The sequence below is a fragment of the Palaemon carinicauda genome, unplaced genomic scaffold (genome assembly GCF_036898095.1).
Source record: "Palaemon carinicauda isolate YSFRI2023 unplaced genomic scaffold, ASM3689809v2 scaffold12, whole genome shotgun sequence".
Taxonomy (NCBI): Eukaryota; Metazoa; Arthropoda; class Malacostraca; order Decapoda; family Palaemonidae; genus Palaemon; species Palaemon carinicauda.
This window is the reverse complement of record NW_027168704.1, coordinates 56,425-78,848: the sequence shown is the minus strand read 5'-3', so window position 1 is coordinate 78,848 and position 22,424 is coordinate 56,425. Positions and strand designations below refer to the sequence as shown.

General features: G+C 41.4%; 2 protein-coding genes across 2 annotated transcripts; both read right to left on the bottom strand.

The window, feature by feature from the left end:
• Window positions 1-2,675: 2,675 nt before the first annotated feature.
• Window positions 2,676-18,172, bottom strand: LOC137635389 (zinc finger protein ZFP2-like). The gene is made up of 3 exons (XM_068367863.1): window positions 17,673-18,172; window positions 16,358-16,435; window positions 2,676-5,391 (listed from the first exon to the last, which is right to left on the bottom strand). Exon 3 carries the CDS (start codon window positions 5,168-5,170, stop codon window positions 3,686-3,688), a length of 1,485 nt encoding a protein of 494 aa, XP_068223964.1. The 5' UTR covers window positions 5,171-5,391; window positions 16,358-16,435; window positions 17,673-18,172; the 3' UTR covers window positions 2,676-3,685.
• A 2,471-nt stretch (window positions 18,173-20,643) lies between these two features.
• On the bottom strand, window positions 20,644-21,549 carry LOC137635393 (zinc finger protein 765-like). The gene is made up of 2 exons (XM_068367872.1): window positions 21,328-21,549; window positions 20,644-21,180 (listed from the first exon to the last, which is right to left on the bottom strand). Exons 1-2 carry the CDS (start codon window positions 21,547-21,549, stop codon window positions 20,644-20,646), a joined length of 759 nt encoding a protein of 252 aa, XP_068223973.1.
• Window positions 21,550-22,424: the final 875 nt, after the last annotated feature.

Below are 22,424 nucleotides of genomic sequence, written 5' to 3'. Positions count from 1 at the left end.
GCCCACTGATGACCGTGTGGGACCAAATATTTCCTTTGTTGCTGCATAGAAGCTGCGCAGGTCATGTTGGTCAGCGAAACTCTGTATTTCTGCAGCTTTTCTTTGCCACCAGGTGTTCTGGGCTTCACGGATCACTCCTGGCAACCAGCTTCAGCCATCTTGTGAGCACATTTGTTAGCTGCTGTTGGTTGGTTTTCCAAAGTCAGGCGTGCTTGTCGTTTGGTTTCAATGAGAAGAGCGATGGTAGCATCATTCTCATCAAACCAATCCTGCCGTTTCTTGGTGGTGTAGCCTAGTGTTTCCTCCGCGGCACGGGCCATGGCGTTTCTGAGGGTGGTCCAGTGGTGCTCAACAGTGGCCTGACCCACGGGGTCTGCGAGGTGTTGTTCGCAGGCCTCCTTGTAGTTCTGTGCCACCTGTGGGTTGCGGAGCTTACTACAATCAAAGCGTTGGTGTGGTACGCTGTCAGGTGCCCTTCAGGGTGGTCGTAGGGTCGTCACGGAGAGTCGGGAGATGAGGAGTCTGTGGTCTGTCCAGCAGTCGTCCGCTCCGGGCATGGATCGGGTGATGCGGACGTCTCTTCGGTCTCTGGCTCTGGTCAGGACGTAGTCCAGGGTGTGCCAGTGTTTAGACCGTGGGTGTCTCCCTGTGGTCTTTTGTCGTTTTGGTAACTGGAAGATGGTGTTGCTTACCACAAGTTGGTGTTCTGCACACATACCCAGTAGGAGTTGGCCATTGGCGTTGCAATTTCTAATGCCATGGCGGCCGATGATTCCCTCCCACAAGCGATGGTATTTGCCTACTCGGGCATTAAAGTCGCCAAGCACAAGGAGCTTGTCATTGGCGGGCACTGCCTGGATGGTGCGGTTGAGCTGGGTGTAGAAGGCAGCTTTGTCATCATCGGTTGAGGTCATAGTCGGGGCGTAGACAGAGATCAGGGTGAGGTGTCTGTCCCTCGTGATGGGGATGCGGACAGTCATCAGGCGCTCACCGATAGCCTTGGGAGCGAGGTTGTGCTGCTGCACTAGCTGGGAACGGATGGCGAAGCCGACACCGTGGATGCGAGGCTCCTCTGGGGCCTTGCCTTTCCAGAAGATGGTGTAGCCTGTTCCAGCTTCCCTGATGTTGCCCTCTTCGGGTAGTCTGGTCTCGCTAAGAGCCGCCACGTCAACATTAAAGCGGGCTAGCTCCTTGCAGACGAGGGCTGTACGTCGTTCCGGGCGGTTGGTGTTCGTCACGTCTTGGAGGGTGCGGATGTTCCACGCACCTAAGGTTAATAATTTTTTTCTTGTTGTTTCGTCCGCATTAGTGGGATGTCCGCTAGCCGCTGTGAGCTGAATAGATGGGTTTGCCGTGTCCGATGTTTACCCCACCATTTCTAGGGGCCTCCCCATGTGGGGTGGGCTGCGGTGTTCTCAATAGGCCAGCCCAGTAACGGGTCCAGCTGCCGAACTCTGGTGTCACGGCACCGTCACCAGAGAGCAACTGAATCTTAGACTCGCCGCCTGAGTGCAGTCGTGGGCTAAGGGCTTCCAGCTATCCAGGCCTGACCCTTCACCCACGGTGCTGTCGCCCCAGGACTTGGTGGTGGTGATGATGATGATGATGGTGAGAAAGAGATGAAGAAGGGTGGAGGAAACGACAGAATGCCAGTAGCTGGGTATACCGAAAGTAATATCCCCATAAACAGCGAAGGTATAATGACGGAACAAATATTTCTTTAAAGTTACAAAATAAAAATATTGCTTTTAATCCTTCAGTTTTCTATTTTCCATATGCAAACACCGACAACTAACTTGACCTGAAATTAGACCCAAATGATTGCATTTAGTACAGTTAACCCTTTTACCCCCGGGGTATTTGGAAATTTCCAACCCTTAACCCCCAGGGGGTTACTTTTTTCCCAGCACATTTTGCAGTATATTTTTTTTAAATTGCTCTAACAGCCTTAATTTTTGTCATAGAGAGGTCAGGTTGGTCTCATTCTCTTGGAAAATGCCTGAATTTTCTCAAAAAATTATCAAAAAATATAAAAAACTAATTTTTATAGCATTTTTTCGCAAGGACGTACCGGTACGTCCATGGGGGTAAAGGGATGGCTTTTGTGAAACGTACCAGTACGTCCTTTGGGGGTAAAAGGGTTAACATTAGGGTGAGCTATGAGTCCAAACAAATGGGATTTCCAAAAACAAACCATGAAAGCCTCTGGACATGATTACTGCTCTGTACCACAAATACAATCAATATACAGTACTGTAAACTTAATTAACAACATCACATATTCAATTTTGTAAACTCACATTAATACTGAAACCTGTAGAATTTATTTTTAAATAAATTGGGTTATGGATTTTACCCACAAGACCCAGCCCTGGGACTTAAAATATTACTCAACAAAATATCTTTAAATCTTAACTTCATTCTTGTGAAACCTGAATACAGTACTGTACTAAGAATGCTGTAAAATCATTTGATGAGAAACTGTCTCTCCAGAAAGACCAATGCAGATTGAAATGTTTGAGAAGAGCATTTGTGGAAATGAAAGAGAAACCAAATAGTTAGATATTTTAATCAAGATTCTCCTCTCAAGGACAATCCAATGAAACTTATATAACCTAAACTAATCACTAAGACCATAAAAGAAATTACAGCAAGAAAATCACATAAATCTTCTAAGCTTTATTTAGGCTGTGACCAAGCCAATAAACTACTGCCCCTGCAACTGAATCAGCAGATATTTACAAGTTCAAACTTAGTACAAAAGCTTTTCTGTAGACAATGTTTCCTTTCCTAGTTTTTATAATGCTTATTTATTCAATATTGTTATCTATCTTAAAATATTTTCATTTTTCATTTCTCTTACATATTTCCATTTCTTTACTTCATCAGGCTGTCAACTATTCGGTCCTTTGGGCTAGTAGCTATTTGCTTTTGCCCCTTGGCTTCTAATAGTAATAATTATGCTAATATGACAAATTTGGAAATACTTTGTATTTTTCCTAACTATACAAACCTGGAGCTCTTTACATCGGAGATACCTTGGCAACAGCTGGAACTAGCTGTAAAACTTTTAGCAATGTCTAACTACCCTACGGTAGTTAGAGAAGGGAGAGCAAGAGTTGGACCGACCACCCTGCTCACACCTGTACTTGTAACTGGATGTCACTTTGCAATTGCGGCAGGACTTCCTGGGGGGAAGGTGATGGCGGGATCAGTATGTGTTAAGAGCTGTAGGATTGTAAAAGGATAAGACAAAAATACAAATTATTACCAAATCCGTCATTAGTTACAGCGCTATATACAAACACCTACGATCTTTACAGTGGAGACTCACCGTTAGGCGTGTGTAAGTTCGAAAACTAACTGGCTAGTGCCTGACCTGAGGTACTACTCTATGCTTAGCATGAGCGGTTTAGAGGCACCATGTCACCTTGTCGACTGTGAGAGCTAACGGCCTGGGTAATTGTGCGAAGGGGTGAGAACTTTCATCTGTAATCTCTGCTGTTTTTTCTCCTTTATTCCAGATCACAATATCAGATTTTATAGCACCTCCTTCTATGATGATTCTTGAGGAAACCTTCAGAGCAAAATGCTTTACCACAGTCCGTGCACATGAATGGTTTTTCTTCCATGTGAGTTCTTAAATATTTATCGAGTCTGTTTTAAATTATATGTTTTGCCACATTCATGACATTGGAATAGATCTCTCATGTGATTTCTTATGTTTAGTGAGATAGTATTCCGAAGTAAATAATTCGCTACAGAAATTGCACTTGTATGGCCTCTCTCCTGTGTGAATTCTTAAATGTTTAGTGAGAGACTGTTTTGTGATATATGTTTTGCAACAGATATCGCACTTGTATGGCTTCTCTCCCATGTGAATTCTTAAATGTCCAGTGAGATGTTGTTTCAAAGTAAATGTTTTGCTACAGACATCACACTTGTATGGCTTCTCTCCCGTGTGAACTCTAAAATGTAAAGCAAGTCTGTATTTCGTAGAAAATGCTTTGCTACAGACATCGCAATTATATGGCTTCTCTCCCGTGTGAATTCTTAAATGTACAGTGAGACCTCTTTTTACATTAAATGTTTTGCTACAGACATTACATTTGTATGGCTTCTCTCCCGTGTGATTTCTTACATGTACAGTGAGATGTGCTTTTATAGTAAATGTTTTGCTACAGACACTGCATTTGTATGGATTCCCTTCCATGTGAATTCTTAAATGTGTAGCGAGATTATATTTTGAAATAAATGTATTGCTACAGACATTACATTTGTATGGCTTCTCTTCCATATGAATTCTTAAATGTGTAGTGAGATTATATTTTGAAGTAAATGTTTTGCTACAGACATTACATTTGTATGGCTTCTCTCCCATGTGAATTCTTAAATGTGTAGTGAGATTATATTTTGAAATAAATGTTTTGCTACAGACATTACATTTGTATGGCTTCTCTTCCATATGAATTCTTAAATGTGTAGTGAGATTATATTTTGAAGTAAATGTTTTGCTACAGACATTACATTTGTATGGCTTCTCTCCCATGTGAACTCTTAAATGTACAGTGAGACTTGCTTTTGCAGTAAATGTTTTGCTACAGACATTACATTTGTATGGCTTCTCTCCCGTGTGAATTCTTAAATGCACTTTAAGACTAGATTTATTAGAAAATGTTTTCCCACATTCACTGCATGTGCATCGCTTTCTAGCTAGAGCATTTGAGTTAACATTACCAAAGATCCTTTTTTTTATCTGCTTCTCTTTTATTTGATTCACCTCTTGATTCAAAACATCTTTCTGTAATAATTCTCTTCCACTGATTACACATGAAAGTCTTCCCTTTTCTTTTCCTTTATCCTCTTTCACAGCTGTCCCTAAGTAAGTGTCTACACTTTCCTCATCATTCACATCCCCTTTAAAACTTAATGAACTGTTTTCACTCACTGATGCATCGTACTCGTAGGAATTTTTCAGGTAGCTTTCACTAGAATCAAATATTTCCGGCTCTACTTTGACTTCCATTTTTGGGTCCAAGAAAAGAGCGCCATCATTAAAGAGAGCAACACTGCCAGACGTATCATTATTTTCTGGATCGACTGCAGGTGCAAATGGATCTTCAATTTTACTTTTTATTGAAAATTCAAAAGGTGGTTCAGAATTCATCATCCTCTACCTATGAAAAGATGACAAATCCCTTAATATTATTTTCAATAGACTTCAAAGAAGAAATTAAGACTAAACTTCCTATTCTCAGACATCATACTGTACAACAAAATCTTCCAACATGACCCTTTCTTTTCCCGTCTTACGTCTCTTGCATATACCTTCAGTAGCTTACAAGCTTTAGCAGCAAGAGGTGGACGATTCCTTCCTTTGGGATGAAAAGTCTGAAATAATAGAAAACTATAATCAGCTGGAGAGGACCACAATGAAAACACTGTTTGACAAATTTGTAGATAATTTGTATTTTTCCTAACTATACAAACCTTAGATATTTAATAGGGGTGTTACTTTCGGCTTAAGCTGAAATGACGAGCCAATTATTTAATGAGGGTTAACTACCCATACCACTAGTTAGCGGGGGTAGGGGAGGGTAGCTTGGTACCGGCCCCCCTCACACACCTGTGATTGAGCTCACTTTGCTTGGAGGTAGGATTTCAAGGGGGATAGGGCTGGTGGATAAGTTTGCTTAAATAGCTCAGGTTTGTATAGTTAGGAAAAATGCAAATTATCTAAGAAATTTGTCAGTTGTTCCGTAACTGGAATACAAACCACACTATTTAATAGGGGTGACTCACCCATTAGGAAGGGTGGACATCCCAGCCAATCTGGCATTTGGTTTTACTCGGGGGCTCCTTATCTGAGTGTATTAGTACTCAAAAAATAGGGAGTCCCTGCACCTCTCTAAAAACCTTGCTACGCAAGGTCCGCAGCCTACGCAAGCTGTGTGTTGAGGTATGTAGAAGTGCAACTGTCCTTGTAAAGTTATTTTGAGTTCTTTAGAAGGAAAAACTGTGTAACTAGGACTTTCCCAATACCACCTTGTCAGGGTATGAGGACACAACAGTATTAGTCTTAATACTAGGTACACAAGGGAGTATGGTTTACCTGCAGTGGTTTGAGGTCAGCTATGCATAGAACACAGGATGCTGCTTTCCCCAAGAGAGGGGAAAATGAAGAAAAGAATAAGGGCCAGTCAAATCTTTTCATTCACGCAGACTAAAACCAGGTAACTATGTCTCTCATCCTTCTGCTACTTGTCCAATAAGGAGCTTGAGGTTTTAAACCAGCTGTTGTGCAGCCACCACAGGACCGATAGAGAAAGTATCGAGTCTCCAGTGGGTTACGTCATGCAGGTTATGGGATGTGAATGTGGTCCGACGATTCCACACCACAGCTTGAAGAACCTGCGTCACTGAGCAGGTTTTCTTGAAAGCCAGGGACGTAACTACTCCCCTGACATCATGAGCTCTGGGGCGACATGACGGAGGAGGGTCTGGATTCAGTGCATGGTCTATGACCTGGGAATCCACGCTGAGATGGTGTTCTTGGTGACCCTCCTATTGGTCCTTCCTGTGCTGATGAATAGTGCAGACACAGGAGGATGGGCTGCGGCTGTTCTCTTAAGATACAGCCTCAACTCCTCACTGGGCATAGTAAGAGATGGCCAAAAGCTAGCACACCGTCTTCCAAGTCAGGTGGCGATCAGTTGCCTGGCGTAATGGTTCATAGAATGGTCTCTTAAGAGATCTGAGAACTCAAACCACGTTCCATGGGATGGTCATAAGAGCACTGGAGGGACTATAACGAGCCGGCAAGTGATGATCCTGAGAACACTAAGATCACGAACAGGAGACGGACAAGAAGATTGGCTATCTTGCGAACAGGAGCGCTGCCTAACGGATGACGAATGTAGAGGGCTGTGATCGCTAGAAGACGTGGAGGTCTGAGGGTGATGGGAGGGCTCGTCATCAGCAGGTAGCCATCAAAGGGAGGGCAAACGAGTACGAAAGTCATGAATGACACTAGATGAAGAAGGCAAGAGATGGGCTTCACACAAACTAGGCGTCGACAGGAGAAGAGACGGCAACAACAGGGGCAGCAGGAACAGGATTACTCTGGGAACCCAGCTGAAGGAGCTTAAGAAAGACTTCCTTAGAAGGAGGTCCAGCAACACCCAAGGACAGCCAAGCCTGCAACACATCTACATTGTGATAGCGTTTCAAGGCAAACACATACTTTATACTGTACTTATTATCTGGACTTTTGTAATATGTAGTGATATATTGAAGAAGAATTGTGAATGAATATGGACTCCATCACCTTCCTCACCTTCCTGGCAGATTATAGCAATGAAGAGAAAAAGATAATAAGAACAATACAAAAAGTCAATTACAAAATTAACGCCAATAAGGCAGCAATTACTTTCAATAAAACCAGTTTAAAGGTTTCTCATGAATACCAGGGACAAGGGACAGGACAATGCCTTGTAATTATTAACATTATTAATATTATTAACCAAGCTACAACACCTCCATAGGAAATAAGATGGAAAGGCTGGTTTTCTGTGAACCCGGTAGGGGTGTACGTAAGATAGCGGCCACCTGTATGTATGATGAAGGCAGACCATGAATATGGCTGTGTAATGGGGGTCGCAGAGGGGCATTAGCACCCCCAAATAATTAAGTAGCTTAGGACATGGCTTGTAGGTTAGGTTAGGTGGGAGAAGTTTAGGTTAGTTGTTGTCTATTTTCTATACACACAGAAAGGAAATGGCTGCTGATATAAAAAGGCTACGTCCGGTAAGTCATAGCAAATAAAAACTCAAGAGTTTTGACCGTGTTTCATTAGTATTACTCGGTAGTCAACCCACCATAACTAAAAACTAATGGCTTCCCACCAGAAATCATTATCAAAAATATTTCGTAGAGTCTAATGGATTTTGCTTCGCTCGCGAAAAAAGAAAAACTTCAGGCTCCTATGTACAGTACTGGCAAGCGGTACATGTAGGGTAGGACTCTTATCGAAATATCACCATAATTTCACCGTGCACCCGTTCTTTTGAAGCCATAAAAGATATTGTTTTCATGGTAAACATTAGATACTTTACAACGAAACTGGAATTCGCTATAAGAAATGAACGAGTGCTGGCTAGTTTGGTATTTTTCTCCATATGTTTAATAGGGGCCGGGGCATAATAACTTACATATTGGTCTATTAAAATGTGAAATAAGTTTTACACTCCAAGTCCATTGTTTACATCTGAGAGACAGAAGGGAAATTTTTGCACATGCGTTGTTTCCCATGGGTTTGGGGAGCTTTCTGTGCATTTACAATGACGTACGGTTGGTAACACTGTCTCGGTTTGTAAACACGCATTGTATGAGCTCTCTATACAATGAGTTTTTGTGCAAGTTCTAGCGATACTACACCTTTCACCGTGCTATATAAGTTACAGTAAGACTCAGTGACCATTTTAGTAACAACAGTGTGTATATAGGACTTTTATACTAGTCTGTGGTTAAGATATAAAAACTCATACCCCGTGGCATACCCACTCGATCGGCGGCGCCTCAGTTCGCGCATGCGCAGTGTATGTGTGAGGTGGAAGGGCTGCTGCTTCTCCAAAAATGGCTTACTCCGGTCCAGCCTCTGTTTTTGAGGTTGAAAATGATCTTCACCTGTCTGATGCTGAGGATGTAGATATGACTCATTGGCCAATACTCACACATTCTCCTCCTCACAAGCCCTCCAGTACTGTTGCTAATACCCCCATGAAGCGCCCAGTGGATTATGGGTCAGATACTAGCAGTGCTCCACAGTCTCCTGCTGCTAAAACATCCAAATGTCATGAGTCTTTCACTAGACAAAAGAGTGATGTCACTCTGCCTCACCCCCCTACACGACATGCTTCCTCTGCTACCCCAGCTTTTGCTCCCCGTGATGAGTATGCTAGGTTGGTCTTCAAAGAAAATTTGAGCACTGACACTAAACTACGATGGCTGACTGAAGTAAACAAAACCTTCAATCTTGATAAGGAGCTGGCAGAGGTGAAGATGTCTGCTATCACATCTAAGTTTGTATATATCGCAAGGAGTCGTGAGGACATCATTGGCAGGGTGAAGGGTGGTGAATTTCTGTCCATAAGCCTAGATATTCAAGATTCAATAGACAGACCCCGTAAGTATTTAACTTATCTTATTACTCGTTACCCTATTGAAGCAGACCCTAACCTTGCTAAGGAACTGCCTGGTGTATACAGTGCACGAAGATTTCTTCAAAATGGGAACCCTATTAATCGCATTGTCATCACATGGAGTCTACTAGAACCACCACCATCTGTCTATGAGTTTTCCTTCCTCCCTTGCCTCCCTCCTTGTGAATTACGCAGGATGAAGGATGATCAGCCCAACTGTTTCAACTGCTGGGGTACTGGCCATATCTCCCGATATTGCTCTGCCTCACCTAAGTGTGCCTGGTGTGCTGCAGCCCATTCCACACGCACCTGTCCATACCGTAAACCTGTTACTGATGCTTCCACCTCATTGTCAGAATCATCATCAACTCCAGAAACTGTGCATTGGAAATGCCCTCGTTGTGGTGAAGCAGGAGTTAATGTTTGGCATGGATGTTCCAAACGGTCGCGCGCTGCCACGCAGTCACTTCCACTGACGACACCACCACCACCACCACCACCACAACCAGTGTCAACCGTCTCATCATACTCTCCTGAATCAGCTGAAATTTCAAAACTTCGTAAGGCTGTTGCTGCCTTGGAATCGCACTGTACAGCACTAACAACACGTTTTGATGCTATTGATGCACGCTTCGATAGCTTGATCGTTCAACAGGCTACCACTGCAAGTAACCTCGATACACTGGTCAAGGCACAACAAGTTCTTATAACCTCTGTTGCCTCACTTACTGAGAAGCTAGACACTGTTGCCTCTTGTCTTGAAAGGGTCAGTGGCCTCCTGCCAGCTCAGCCTCCTCCACTTGGTGCACCATCTAACAGTGCTGCTTCTACGGTACATGCTCGACCTGTCTCTCGCAGTGTTAAGGGTAAACTTCGCTAGACTCATGCAACTACATGTCCTTTCATGGAATGCCCTTGGAATTAGACAATACTCCAGACTGACTGCACTCAGGACATATGTTTATCGCCATCACCCACAAGTAATATTTATTCAAGAAGCCTTCCCTGGCGGTGCTCAGCCTGGTGATGAAGCTCCAAAACTTTCTGGTTATGTTTCATATGTACATCATGTCAGGAATGGTCTTATTACTTACATCCACTCTACTCTCCCTCATCAACTCCTTCGCTCATCAGCAGATATTAACATGACCTTCCAACTTTTTCAGGTTAAGATAGGTGATGGTCATATTCGATTATGCAATGTTTACTCTGCCCCTGGCCTAATTAACCTCTCAGCACTTCCTACACCTACAAACCTTGGCATGATCTACATGGGGGATTTCAATGCCAGACACCCAGATCTAGGTGATGTCTCTCCAATTCCCAACCGCAGTGGAGTTCCTCTGCTCAACTACATCCGTCGTTACCATTTAACCCGTTGGGATACAGGTGGTGCCACACACATCCGGGGGGGCACTCTTGATCATATCCTTACATCTGGGCTTGTAGCATCACATGTCTCCTGTCATTCTGTTCCCTCGCTCTTTTCTGACCATGTTGCCTTATGTCTACAGTACGCAATACAGACTCATCCAAGTGACCCCTATCATCGTACCCGCATCACCATTCCACCCAAGTACTGCCCAACATATGTTTCATACATCTCCTCTGTCCTACCTACCTTTGATAAACACTCTCCAGAACACCTGTATAATTCTTTGGTAAAAGCTACCCATGACTTCTATCAACTATATATCGCCAGACCTCACATCAAAAGTCATCTTGTTGCCCATGCTTGGACCTTGGATCAACGCATTATGCAAGCAGAGAGAGTTGCGGCCGATGCTGGCCTTGCCTTTCAGACACAACCGACACCTAATCATCTACTTCAATATCAGCAGGCGAGGGATGATTTAGTTGCTCTCCAGAAGTGTGTCTACACTGAGTCGTGGTATAAATACACTGACCTAATTAACCACCAGACTAGCGTTGGGACCATGTGGCATCTCATTAAAAGGACTGTCAAGAAAAAAACCATACGTGCACTTCATCACAGTCCACAAGCATATGCCCAGGATCTCATCACTACTTGGTCAACCCAGTCACGGTCCAGTAATCTCCCTGTACAAATCCAAGAAGCACTCTCTTCCCAGAGCAATTTACGCAACCTTCGTCTGATGGCTGCATTGTTGGAATCGGACGAGGAGGACAAAGAGCTGATCACCGAGGATGAGCTGCGACGTGCTGTTATGGGAAATAAAAATTCTGCTCCTGGAGATGATGGCCTTACTTATCAAGTGCTTCGTCTTCTCCAGAAGGTTCCTGGAAATCCTCTTCTACAATTGTATAATCTTTGCTACCAACTTGGATATGTACCTGCTGCCTGGATCATTAGCACAATTATTCCTATCCCAAAGCCTGGAACTGATAAATACCGGCCTATCTCCCTCACCTCATGTTTTAGTAAAGTGTTTGAGCGTATATTACTAACCAGGCTAATGTACCGGTTACAAGAAAAACTTTCTCCCCATTTGTATGGCTTTCTTCCACAGAGGAGTACTCATCACTGTTTAGCTGAACTCTACTCCCGATTGTCCTCCAACAGTGTAGTTGCCTTCCTTGACCTCAAAAGTGCTTTTGATATAGCCAACCGGGATATAATTCTTGATCAGCTTGTCGAATTTGGTGTCAGAGGAAACCTTCTGAAGTGGATAAACGGTTATCTCAGTAACAGAAAATCGCGTGTTTTCTTCAAAGGTGCATGTAGCTCCTATGAAAATTTTGAGCTTGGCACACCTCAGGGCGGTGTATTGAGCCCATTTCTTTTTAATATACTTATGCACCGTGTACTGTCTCTCCTCCCTGCTATCCCTGGAACCACTGTAACCTGCTATGCTGATGATGTCTGCATCCACTCCACTACCCCTCGAGACCTTCAACGTGTCCTTCAAGACTTCTACAGGTCCTGTACCTCCTGTGGCCTCATACTCTCCCCAGAAAAAAGCAGAATCTTCTCTGCGCGGAATCTCCGAGACCTGCCAGTGTTCACTATGGGTGGGAATATTATACCTCACTGCACACAGTATACATATCTAGGTGCACCAGTCAGGATCACCCCTGCTATACCCGCACGACAACGAATCCACCCCATGGTGAAAAACCTTCTTGATCGACTGGAGCCTCGCTTCACTCCCATCAAGTGGCTTGCGACCAGGGCCACAGGTATATCTATCCCCGTGGCTAAAACCCTCTATATCCTCTTCCTGAGGTCAGTTGTTGACTATTTATCTCCTGCTTTAATTCAATTACCCAGACAGGCATTACAACCACTAGAACTGTTCCAAAATAGGGTAATGAGGTTTATCCTAGGTTGCCCTCCTTCCACTCGGATAGTCAACATGCAGACCGAACTCATGTTACCTCCATTAATAGAGAGAATTTATGCCAATGTAACTTTGTTTTCTGTTAAATGTCTACACTCTCCACAATTTACTCCAAACTTCTCTGCTGTCCTCAGAGCATCACTTGACGAAGATGCACCAAGACCTCAACTCCGGCCAGGGGGCCATAACCTAGTTAGGACAGTATGTGAAAATCTTCGACACCTTGATATTGCTGTACCTGAGCAAGCTGTCATCCAAGATTTGCCACCATGGCGGGTTCCTATTCCTGCTGTCACTTTCACACCAACCTCTAAAGATGCCCATACCAGTCTACAGAAACAGCTGGTTTTGGAAACAATATCCAATCTGTCAATTTCAGTTCCTGCAGGACACCACATCTACGTTGACGGCTCAGTACAGGCAGATGGAAGTGCAGCATGTGCTATGTTCTCCCAAACTTTAGAACCTCCTGAGGGTGGGTGGCATGGTCGCAGGCTGCCAAACTCATCCAGTTCCACTTATTGCGAACTTCAAGGTATATGGGATGCAGTAACTCTACTTGTTAGAAGAAATGTGAATGGATTGGTGATCTGCGACTCCAAATCTGCACTCCAGGCAATGACATCTTCTAGGCCCAGCTGTGGTCGTGTTGTGCGAGACATACTGTGTCAACTCGCTGCTGCTTACAATGCCTCGCTTGTCGTGTCCTTCATGTGGATGCCCTCCCATATTGGGCTTGCTGGGAATGACATGGTGGACAGTCTTGCTAAAGCGGCCTGCACACTGGACCTTGATGACAGAAATGATGAGCCCTCACTTCGCTGCCTTAAACATAGAATATTTTCAGCAGCTTTTGCTTGTACAGTACAGCGCAGGGATGCAGAGAGGGGCACTAGTGTTTCCATACAACATCACGATAACTTTCTGCATAGCCGTCACAAGTACCGGCGTCGTGGACTCATGGTGCGTAGGCATAATGTCGTAAGTGCCAGGATAAGGTTGGGATATCGTCCTGTGTGGCAGGTTGGACAGACACTAGATATACCACACTACACCTCATGTAAACTGTGTAACCTTGCTAATGCCAATAACCTTGAACACTACTGTCTTCATTGCCCCACTGTCAGGAATCTGTTACCTCAAGGACAAAATTTACTTCAAACCTGTCAATATTTACTCAAAGATGACCACCTAGATGTAATTTTGACTCGTCATCCACACTTTGGTGGCTGCTAAACTGTGTGCTGCAGTTGTTGTGATAATGGAATACGAACTCATATATGTTATTTTTGTGAATGATATACTGATGATTCAATGCTGTAATTTTTTTTTTTTTTTTTTTTTTTTTTTTTTTTGTCATCCATACTTTGGTGGCTGCTAAACTGTCTGTTGCAGTTGTTGTGAGAATGAATACGAACTCATATATGTTATTTTTGTGAATGATATACTGATGATTCAATGCTGTATTTTTTTTTATTTTATTTTTTTTTTCCTTGTAATTTCTGATATACTGTATGTAACCTTGTTTGACGACGTTGGTCGTAATGAATTTATTAAATAATCGTAAGTGCCAGGATAAGGTTGGGATATCGTCCTGTGTGGCAGGTTGGACAGACACCAGATATACCACACTACACCTCATGTAAACTCTGTAACCTTGCTAATGCCAATAACCTTAAACACTATTGCCTTCATTGCCTTACTGTCAGGAATCTGTTACCTCAAGGACAAAAATTTATTTCAAACCTGTCAATAGTTACTCAAAGATGACCACCTAGACGTAATTTTGACTCGTCATCCACACTTTGGTGGCTGCTAAACTGTCTGTTGCAGTTGTTGTGATAATGGAGTACAAACTCATATATGTTATTATTGTAACTGATACACTGATGATTCAATACTGTAATTTTTCTTTTTATGTTGATTTTTGATGTACTGTATGTAATTGCCAATATGTACCTTTGTTTGACGTCTTTGGGCGTAATAAATTTATTAAATACAATGACGTATTTGTCAGCTGGTTTCTTTAAACCAATTAACAGTTTACAAGTACTTCCTCATAAGTTCCTGGATGTTGTTCTAAAATAGCCATTTCTTTCCCACCTACCCCATCGGTTTCAACTCAACCACCATCACATAAAGACGTCTTCAAGAGGGAACTTAAGGGAAGTACATCAATCTATTTCAAAATTTTGTGTAATTTCATTTGTGTCGTCAATCATAAGGCAAAGAATTATTTGTGATTTACTTTTAGCTTGAGACCTGGATAGGAGGTCCAGCTAGCGGTTGTGACCTGGGAAGGGGGGTCCAGGGGGGCTTGCACCTGGATAGGGGCTGTGACCTGGGAACTACTAGATTAGGTTAGGTGGGTTTGTAAGGTTCTGTACCCTTTTACAATTCTCAAAAGTTATAATTAATCATGTTTTGTCCTGTTTTCAGCCACTTACATCAGTGATTCCCAACCTTTTTGTGATCGAGTACCACTTGGAGGTCCCGTACAGTCGCCGCATACCACCTGGTTCCAGAGAAACTAAATTCGATCAGATACCACTTTATTTCTATAATTGTAAAAACAGAACACGCAAATTAACTAAGAAAACAACAACTCAATGCGAGGGCTGTATCTGCTTCTTCTCCACCAGTTGGTCAATGCTCACAGCACATCGGAAATCATGCCCGGGCGCAGCAAGACGGTTCCAGCTCTTCGACTTGATGGCCATGAAGGCTGAGAACCCCTGCTCGCACTCCCACGTCGAGGGGAAAATCAGTAGCTGGGGAACAGCGTGACGGGCTAGCGCCGGGTACGAGGAGGCCATGCTCACCCAGAAGTTTAAAGGAGAGCATTCTTTGTGCCTCGTCTTTGCTGTCTTGTCAGCCTGAATATCTATGAGTTCCTCTTGTTCCCCGGTCCCAACAGGCAGATCGGCAGGATCAACGGAGAACGGATTGGCGACGTAGGCACAACATGTCACGTCCGGGAAGTAATGCTTCAATTCAGTCTTGAGCAGTGAGAGATGATGGACGATTTCTTGGGCAAATTCATCAGTGGGCTCCCTCTCAAGGGTAGTCAGGAGTGTTCGCGTACCACCTGAAAGGCCCTCCCGTACCACAGGTTGGGAACCACTGACTTACATGAACCATATATTTTTCAAACTGGTTAAATTGTGCTTATTATGCATTTCTGACCATTATTATTGCTGCAAATCCCTTGTTTATGACATTTCTCCAAAAGAACCTGGTTTCCCACTTGGGTCCTCCATAATTGTCTTTATTAAGGGGTTCCAAAAACTCATGACGGGTGGTTTGCCACAATAATCATGGTCATAAATGCATAAAACACAAGATAGCGGGTAGGAAAAATATATGGTTCATGTATTAGGCTAGAAATTGAAGTATCGTACATTTACCCTTTTTATTTAATGACACAGTCAGAAAGGACCATAAGACTGTATCCAATACGTGGTGCTACTTTAGCGAGACATCTACCTCAATCATCGACATCACACATTTCCATACATTTATTTTAATGTTAACAATTAATTTAAACATGTCCTAGGAAAGACTGAAATAGAGGAGGAAGAAAGGTAAAAATAAAAATGTCATCATAAATATCCACACATTTATTCTAGCGATACACACTTCGTTCATATGGCGGTAGACCTCACGCTAAAGTAGCATCCAACACGTACCCTAGTCTAAACCTATTTGTGACGTACCCTGGCCTATTTGATGTAATTTACAAAAAAAAGTTAACTACAATCAGAGAACAGGAACTTTCTGCTTAAATACTACTTATATAATTGGACCAATTACGATAAATTCATGTATAATTACCTGTGGAGACGCAGCTATGGGGCCTTGGACAAATCTCTTGATTGGATAAGCTTCGTTAGATCATCATCTCTAGGGTGCCTGTCATTTGGATAATGCTTTAATTATAATTTTGTAAATTACAATTAATATATAAAATTAAATTATCTTATGCAATGAAGAAATGTAATTGAATGTAATCAGGACGATATAAGTAATATAGCTGTATATGAAAACAATTTCCCTCAGCACTCGCACTGTTGGAACGTATTTTTCTACATGTTAGTTAAGTACCATATGCAATGGTAGGACACCTGGAAATTCACATCAGGACCCTAATTTGTTGTTATTTTGCAACGTGTGTGAAGAAGGACCATCAAAATTCCGGTCCCGAGCGAATTTCGGCAGGCCCGTGCAGGGAGAGCCAAAGAAGAAGACACCATGAACAACGCTGCTAGGTCACGCAAAAACAGATCTAGTTCGGCCAGGTTAGTCTTATTATATTCTCTATTTCATGCCACATGTCCGGCCATTTCTTCATGCATTCCTTGTTAATATATACATGCCACTGTCAATACATTGTTTTTTCATCTCTTCACCCCATTTGGGAAGCCCCATGGAAAATCAAATCACTATTTGTTGGTATATACAAACAGCGATATGATTCTTAGGGACACGATATGTTATTTATCGATTAGGGATATCTTGAGCAAGTCACTCAAAAAGTTCCGAACAATGTTTCTGACGAGCATTCCCGATGCGGAGCCTTTTTAGTTTGTTGGGACAGAGAGAAAAACTACATTTTTGATACAAGAACATCACCTAACCGAATGTTTCTGTTTCCTACCTAACGTAACCTGACCAACCTAACCTAACCTAGAAGCCGTATCCTTAGACTGCCGTACTCTTATCTTACCCTGTCCCAATGAATTACATTCACCCAAAAAGTCAGTTATAAATTACCAAAATCTAATACATTTTCATTTATTACTAAGAATATTTATGAACCCATGGCTTATTGTTATTATTATTATTAAATGCTAAGCTACAACCCTAGTTGAAAAACCAGAATGCTATAAGCCTAGGGACCCCAACAGGGAAAATTGCCCAGTGAGGAAAGGAAACAAGGAAATATAAAATATTTTAAGAAGTCAATCCTCAAACACGGTTTGACAGGCGTTAGTAGCAACCCAATTAAATACACTTTTGAAAAAAAACGAAAGGCAAGTGATTCTGGGTCCACGTTCCTCGTTGCTCTCTCCCCAACAGTGAAAACACGTGCTCTTGTAAACACACGCCAAAATTATCAGTAACCAGAAACAGATTCAAGTTATCTTACCTTATTCCGATTCACAACGCTCCGTTGACCTTATTCTTTCACAAATATCCCGTCACACCAAGTTGAGTTCATATATTACACAATTTCACAATGGTGTTGGCTCCTCCCCTAGAGAAATGGCTTTTTTGAGGCACTATGTAAAACGCGTGTCACTATTTGCAAGAGGTCTCTACTTTAAGGTTCCTCGTTGCTCTCTCCACAACATTGGATTGTGGGCATACTACTAGATGGAGCACATTAGGTGCAAAGTGCTGCCATCTGCAGAAAATTCATTATTATTAGTTTACCTCCTACACAGACGTCTTCACAGATTGCATACTTATACTTCTAACTTCTAGGACCTTTCCAATATACCGGGAAACTCTTTAATAGGGGTTTCTAAATTTCCTTAATTAACTCATTACAGTTAAAAACATTCTCAGTAGTATCCTCTGGCTCCCAACACAACACACAAAGCCTATCATTATCATTCCTATAATTTTCCTTTAATTCTTGCGTATTTAACCATGTTTTTAATAACTATTGCTGCCTCATTAGTGTTAAGTTCTCCTATGTAATCTCTTCTACCATTACTATTCATAAACCTCAATTTGGTCATCTCTGCTTTCTGTTCTTCTATATTTTTTTTTCCATTTCATTAGCCACTTTACTTTTTCGAGTTCTTGCTTTTTATACTTGCTTACTTGGTCATTTCTGCTTTCTGTTCTTCTATTTTTTTAATTTCATTTGCCACTTTACTTTTTATTTCATTTTAGAGTTCTTGCTTTTCATACTTTCTTACTTCTATTTTAATATCATATTTATTCCATATTTCTGATACTTTTTCACTAACATTTCCCATATGTTTCTCTTAATTGATCTTCCACTACCTCCTTAATATACCCAAATTTAACAACATTCTCTCTCTCTCTCTCTCTCTCTCTCTCTCTCTCTCTCTCTCTCTCTCTCTCTCTCTCTCTCTCTCTCTCTCACACATTTAACATTCTCTCTCTCTCTCTCTCTCTCTCTCTTAAATCTTCCAAATAAACTAATAATCAGGTTTTTAAATCAATAAAAATAACCCTTTGAGTAAACTTGTGTTTATTTATTCATGGTTTAAATTAACCCAAAAAATTAATAGTGAAGATGGTAAGACAAAGTCAACCGTGATGGGGCGCCATTGTAAATATTTGCTATAGAGTTACTACTGTAAGGACAGTGAGACAAGCGTCACCAAGATCAACTGATACTTTATTCATTCTTCTTCTTGGGGTATTAAAGCCAACACTTGTTGTTGGCACGGGCCTTTCCCTTGGTTGGCCCGTAGTACTTTATTCAAATGTGCGTGGGAGTATATTACAAGGTGCGGACGGAAAGGTAGGATGGCGCTGGCGCCAAGTCAGATTAAATTGCCCGCCAAAATATATGTGTTTTCTTACACTTACAAATATACGAATTAGGAGTTAACAGAAACATGTACTGAAATAATACATATGTCAAAATGTAGCTCTGATAGAGCGGAATACATATTCATGGGAAACCACGGTGTGGCGAAAGGAGAACTTGAATAAATAAACAGTTTGTTGATTTTCTGGACGACGATGGGAGCGGTGTCCTTACACTACTAACATATTTAGTCTTCCTCAGAGTGTTAACAAAACCTTGTATTTACCGTCGTTTTATGTCTAAACGGCAAGTTTCCTGTCTATTATAATGTCTAATGAAAGGATTATCTATAGAATTTATAACCTAGAAATAAAAGTCTAGCTTACCTCAAGCCAGGCCTCCTTCTCATGTTTACATGTCACTCAAAGAATGTTATTTTAGAAAGGGGACTTCATTTTCAATCACAGAATGATGTAAATGGCTTATTATTTTTATATAAAGTATTGATATCGTCTCTAATAAAAAATGAATGAACTTGATGGTGTATAGCAGTATCTTTTTTTATTTATAATAGTTCTATAGATTTGCCTGAATATTGTAATGGACCCCATTAGAATATGAAGGTTTTTGATCAGCGGGAAAATTGAAGGTATTATTATTGTACTGTAATCCATAATAGTCTGAATTGCAATATAATTAGTTAAAGAGTACATAGTTTATGCGTTTGATTCGTAATAATAATGTACATATTCACACATGTTATTGTGGCGAGCTGTGTAGTGACCATCTGCAAGTAGGGTCTGGCAGGCTGAAACCACATGACCTACACTCTCAACTGCTGCAGGACAAAACTCTCACAGGTCGTTTCCTGATATGCCCGTCATTTTCTTGAAACCGTTTGCAAGGAGGCCTTAGGCTTGTGCTCCTACTATCATCCTTTCTCCATCAAAAACTAAATTTCCATTCTTTATCCATTTGAGTGACTCTTCTTTGTCTGTGTAACGTTTTTCTAATTCTTCTTGGAATCTTCCTATTCTGGTGTTTCCACCTTTCCATTCAAAGTTTTCCCTCTATGGAACTGAATTTGTGCCTGGTGTTCCTGGCTATCATTGCTGCTGCAGTCTGTTTGGTGCCCTTTGTTTCTTCTAGCAATTCTGCAAAGTTCTTAGCCTGCTTTGTTATTGAAATTAGTTGGCTCAGGGCTTCATTTTGATGTTTGGGAACCTTCTTGATGTTTTCATCTTCAGAGCCTTTTAAGTATCGCCCAGTTCTTACTATTGCTGCTCTGTAGGCTTGATTAATTTCGGCTAAGCCTAGTCCACCTTCTATGCGTGGGAGGTATATTCTGTCCATACACTGGTTTCTATATGTGACTTTGTGCAGGGTGAGAATCTTTCTGGTCTTAACATCTATCCTATCTATCTCATCTTGTGACCAGTCTACAATACAAAAACCAAAGGACACCACCCCTCATACCTTATGTATGTGATGCAGAAAAGGAGTACTTTCTTCTCCGCAAGGAACCATTTAACATTTTGAAATTGTCTCCCCCACTTTTTTTTTTTTTTTTTTGGTTCCTTCCCTTGATGGTTGCTGGGGTCCAGGATTAAGACTTAACTGATCTGGTGGGAATCCCTGTGTGAACTCTTAAATGTCCAGTGAGGTTGTGTTTCAAAGTAAATGTTTTACTACAGACATCACACTTGTATGGCTTCTCTCCCATGTGAATTTTAAAATGTTTAGTGAGAAGTTCTTTCGAAGTAAATGCTTTGCTACAGATATTACATTTGTATGGCTTCTCTCCCGTGTGAATTCTTAAATATTCAATGAGAAGTCTTTTTACATTAAATGTTTTGCTACAGACATTACATTTGTATGGCCTCTCTCCCGTGTGAATTCTAAAATGTCTAGTGAGAAGTTGTTTTGTAGTAAATGCTTTGCTACAGACATTACATTTGTATGGTTTCTCTCCCGTGTGAATTCTTGAATGTAATGAAAGACCATATCTAACACGAAAAGCTTTCCCACATTCACTGCATGTACAACGCTTTCTAGCTAGAGCATTGGAGTCAACATTACCAAAGATACTCTTTTTTATCTGCTTCTCATTTATTTGATTCACCTCTTGATTCAAAACATCTTTCTGTAATAATTCTCTTCCACTGATTACACATGAAAGTCTTCCCTTTTCTTTTCCTTTATCCTCTTTCACAGCTGTCCCTAAGTAAGTGTCTACACTTTCCTCATTATCGACATCCCCTTTACAACTTAATGAACTGTTTTCACTCACTGATGCATCGTACTCGTAGGAATTTTTCAGGTAGCTTTCGCTAGAATCAAATATTTCCGGCTCTACTTTGACTTCCATTTTTGGATCCAAGAAAAGACCGCCATCATTAAAGAGAGCAAGACTGCCAGACGTATTATTATTTTCTGGATTGACTGCAGGTGAAAATAGATCTTCAATTTCACTTTTCATTGGAAATTCAAAAAGTGGTTCAGAATTCATCATCCTCTCCATATCACAAGATGACAAACCCTTTAATATTATTTTCAATAGACTTCAAAGAGGAAATTAAGACTAAACTTCCTATTCTCAGACATCATACTGTACAACAAAATCTTCCAACATGACCCTTTCTTTTCCAGTCTTACGTCTCTTGCATATATCTTCAGTAGCTTACAAGCTTTAGCAGCAAGAGGCGGATGATTCACTCCTTTTGGGATGAAAAGTCTGAAATAATAGAAAACTACAATCAGTTGGAGAAGAGAAAAACTCAATAAAAATAATGGAGTTTTCTAAAAATAAAATAAATTCATAAAGTACTGTAATTTGTATTTTTCCTAACCATACAAACAACAGACTTTCATCTGTGTTCTATCTGTTCTTGTTACACATTTCAGGCACCTAAAAATCTCATATCCTCTGTAGATTTTATAATCCACAGTATTTCCTGTGACATTTTTGGTTTCATTCTTTAAATAGTTTTCCCCTTGCTCTTCAAAATGACAAAGACATTTAATCCATTGTCTTATTTCCTTTACTATACTTACTCTCCACTCACCATCAAAATTGTCTTGTTAATACTGCTATGCACCTCTTAGCCTTCCTCCAAAATAATGAACAGCACGATGCTTTATAGTAATCTTGCACAGACAGGAACATTTACCACAATGGCCACGATGACCACACCTGTAAAATATCACCCCAGTTCTGTCCCTCGAACACCAAAGTTGACCTGGTGATAAATGGTCTATGCTTCTGCTTGAAAGTTCACCGGAATACTGATCGAGTAAGAGATTTGGGAAGAGATCAGGGGGTCAATTAGGACTTCGATGAGGACCCCAAAGGCAAAGAATCTCTCTTAAGACTTCTTGCACCTATGT